A 4,254-nucleotide genomic window follows, 5' to 3' on the forward strand; every position below is an offset into this window, starting at 1 on the left:
CGTGGTGGAAACAGAACAGATAGCCCATTGTGTAGTTTTGAGCTTAACAACAAACAAAAGCTACTTACTAGTCCCCAGTGGCTCAACGGTAAGCCTGACGGCTTACGACACTAGAAATTGGGTTTCGATACCCGTGGTGGAAACAGAACAGATAGCCCATTGTGTAGTTTTGAGCTTAACAACAAACAAAAGCTACTTACTAGCCCCCAGTGGCTCAACGGTAAGCCTGACGGCTTACGACACTAGAAATTGGGTTTCGATACCCGTGGTGGAAACAGAACAGATAGCCCATTGTGTAGCTTTGTGCTTAACAAGAAACATAAGCTCTTGAGTAATAACTAACACACACACTGTTCTTGTTGTTTCGTCATCAGTATAAATACTTTTTCTATAATAATTCTTTAATAACAATAATGGTTAAATAGTTTTCTTAGCAATGTGAGAATACTCTCCAACCAGGAAAACAGCTACGCTGTATTATTTACTATCGTTAGGAGCTATTTTCAGAACATTACAGTAATAATCAATAATGTTAGTATTAAATGTTAGGGCAATACTTGGAGTACAAAGACGGTCTGTGATGCGTCAGACACCACCGTTTAAAAGCAAGTTATCTAAGCACCAACGTATCTGTGCATCATAAACGTAAAGTATAAATAAACAGGGGATGGGAAGTTTGAGCACCTGAGTTACAAACAATTATAAGATGAAATTATCTCGGCTAAGTCTCAGCGGGTCCACTAGTCAAGCCCATTACAGAAGAAACACGACGAAAACGATTCTGTTTTCAACACGTTCAAATTTCGGTGAAATATTTCTTAAGGCATGACATTACCACAGAACTCCCCGCCTAACACGAGAAAACGAACGCTAACAATTCCAAAAAGATACTGACTACGTCTGTGACAACGCTATATTTGTTTTTGAAAACTTGTACTGACACCCGATTCATCTCTCGGGTCGACGACAGACGGTATCGGCGCCATCAACGTACTGAGCATGCGCATTATGCGATTCCCAAATAGGGACAATGGTGAAGACTGTGGGCGAGTTTATAATAATCTCGAGCTCAACAATGTGCTATCTAAATGCTACACCAATGGACCGAGAAAATATTACACCACTATTACACCGGCTGTTTATTTGGTGGTGTAATAAACATTTAAAAGTAGAAGGAGATCAACGGAATTTGCTAATAGAAATTCACTGAAATGTGACAGTAATAGTTATGTAATGAAATATGAAGAAAGTAAGCAATCTTAAGCAGATCGGATGCCACAATACGACGTTATTACTTCTAGAGACAGGTAATTAGACTAGTTGTTACAGTAGTTACCTCCTTCCATGGACGGCTGCTGGACGTACCTCGTGTGACTTAAAACTGCCTTGAATTGTTTGAGTTACATTTTATGCAAGCAGTAACCGTAATTTACCTTACGAAGATCGAAAGTCTGTTAGGCCTCACAACCCCCCCCCCCAAAAAAAAGAAAATTGTTTGAGTCATTAAAAAAAATCAATAATTTTATAAAATCGCTATTTCTATATTTGGCAGTGTTATTTAAAAGTAATTTCACAGTCTGTAAGTCGTTCTGAGCTCAAGTACACTCAACCTTATAATTTTTAGAAATCGTTAGGCTTAAGTGTTATGATACTACGATTATCCTGAGGCAACTTTCAGGATCTACTGACCAGTTCAGCAACCAGAGCTAGAAGTGGTTTTATAATTCTCATAATCTTTTGAAAAAAAATACATTCGCTCTTTACACAGACTCAAAAACAAGACTAGTCAAGCTTCATTTAGTCATGTGGGTTAGTTTTCTCTGGACAACGAAATTCCAATTCAAACTACTACTACTACTACAAAATAAAAATACCGACTGGTTAATGTAATTATAGTTTTGATATCACAGAGAGAAAACTCCAGTGGCTTAGCGAAGGTTTATAACACTGAACAACCGGGTTTCGATACCCGTGGCGGGCACAGCACAGATAGCCCATTGTGAACTTTGGCGCTTAACAACAAAGAAACAAACAAAAAAGCAAAGATAAATTATCGTGTAGAACATATATGACATATGGGAGCTTTTAAACCGTTCTGTCTATCTAATATAATATTCCACCTACAAAGCCGTGTTTGTCCGAAATGTTGTTGGTCAGCTTCAGTTTGTGGAAGGACACCACCTTCTGCATCCACTGTTCCCCCGTGCTTGGAGAGTCTGGATGAATGTACATTCGTTTGGGCATCTCGGGATCAGCTTTGCCGGCCACCATCCATCGGCTGTTATGGAACTTGTATCTACAATCGTCAGCTGCTACGATGTCCATAAGAAGAATGTATTTAGCCTTTTTGTCCAGGCCGGACACTCGGACCTTGAAACCGGGAAACATTCGCCTAAGAAAACATAAAGAAGAAAGAAGGATTACTGACTTATCAACTGAATATAAGTGATGAGAAGAAGGATTAGTGACTTATCAACTGAATATAAGTGATGAGAAGAAGGATTAGTGACTTATCAACTGAATATAAGTGATGAGAAGAAGGATTACTGATTTATCAACTGAATATAAGTGATGATAAGAATTATTATTGACTTATCAACTGAATATAAGTGATGAGAAGAAGGATTACTGACTTATCAACTGAATATAATTGATGAGAAGAAGGATTACTGACTTATCAACGGAATATAATTGATGAGAAAACGAAGAATTACAGAGATGAGAACAGACAGGGGAAGAAAAGAAAGCATTATGAAGCTATGAGATGAAGAAAAGGGATGAAAAAGGAAGGATTATTAAGCTATCAAATGAAGACAAGGAATATATTTGTGAATAGATTTATCGTGTGGAAAGTATACTTTTCATAGAAATAGATATAAACGCCATTACGCAGTGTAAGTTACTCCATCGTAATTCGGATATTTATTAAGAATCTGCCGTTACGCTTTCGATTTTAATTTTTGGCGAAGTATAATACTTTTAAACGGCAAATATTGTTCCCTATTACAAAACAAAACTAAAACCAAAAGGCCGAGTGGACATTAGGCTCCTTCCTCCTGACAGAATAAAAACAAAACATACAATACTCAAATACCTTGCACTTGATTTTTTTTCGTTGTTTATGTCCAAAACACTTCCTGAAAAACGTTCACAATGTGTAATTCGTACTGACGCCCTGCTCTGTGGATTTTTTTTTGTTTATTTCCAACGCCTCCTGAAAAACTTTCACAATGTGTAATTCGTACTGACGCCCTGCTCTATGTATTTGCTTTTTGTTTATGTCCAACGCCTCCTAAAAAACTTTCACAATGTGTAATTCGTACGGACGCCCTGCTCTATGTATTTTTTGTTTATGTCCAACGTATCCTAAAAAACTTTCACAATGTGTAATTCGTACTGACGCCCTGCTCTGTGGATTTTTTGTTGTTTATATCCAACGCCTCCTGAAAAACTTTCACAATGTGTAATTCGTACTGACTCTACTCTAATACATTTTCTTCCGAAGACATTTTACAAGTTTTTTTATCTAACCATCTGTCATTGATTCAATATAGTAATACAAGGGATTGTAACCTAAGATCTCGTCTTTGTTTGATCACAAATTCATTACTCTCTTTCTGATTGAGTAAAACAATAAATTACAATGTGTTGTATTCAGCAACAAAATATGCACTAACCTACTGCCACTGCAGTCAACAGTTTGTATTAACCTGCTGCCACTACAGTCAACAGTTTGTATTAACCTGCTACCACTGCAGTCAACAGTTTGGATTAACCTGCCTAGTGTCACTGTAATCAACAGTTTGTATTAACCTGCTGCCACTACAGTCAACAGTTTGTATTAACCTGCTACCACTACAGTCAACAGTTTGGATTAACCTGCTACCACTACAGTCAACAGTTTGGATTAACCTGCCTAGTGTCACTGTAATCAACAGTTTGTATTAACCTGCTGCTACTACAGTCAACAGTTTGTATTAACATGGTACCACTGTAGTCAACAGTTTGTATTAACATGGTCTTACTATAGTCAACAGTTTTTACTAACTTGGTATAACTGTAGAAAACAGTTTTTATTAACTTACTGCCACTGTAGTCAACGGTTTGTATTAACACGCAGTTACAGTAACCAACAGTTTATATTTACATGGAGTCACTGTAGTTAACGGTTTTCATTAACTTGCTGCTACTGTAGTCAACGGTTTGTATTAACACGCAGTTACAGTAACCAACAGTTTATATTTACATGGAGTC

General features: G+C 37.2%; 1 protein-coding gene across 1 annotated transcript in view; it reads right to left on the bottom strand.

The window, feature by feature from the left end:
* The window catches only part of LOC106472236 (T-box transcription factor TBX3-like), a gene marked incomplete at its 3' end in the record, with an annotated part of 24,751 nt that overhangs the window by 7,797 nt on the left and 12,700 nt on the right, over window positions 1–4,254 (bottom strand). The window contains exon 2 of the mRNA XM_013932864.2: window positions 2,125–2,392. Coding sequence (XP_013788318.2) covers window positions 2,125–2,392 — 268 coding nt within the window. The remainder of the gene's footprint in view (window positions 1–2,124; window positions 2,393–4,254) is intronic.

The sequence above is a fragment of the Limulus polyphemus genome, unplaced genomic scaffold, assembly GCF_000517525.1.
Source record: "Limulus polyphemus unplaced genomic scaffold, Limulus_polyphemus-2.1.2 Scaffold5180, whole genome shotgun sequence".
In the NCBI taxonomy this organism is placed as follows: domain Eukaryota; kingdom Metazoa; phylum Arthropoda; class Merostomata; order Xiphosura; family Limulidae; genus Limulus; species Limulus polyphemus.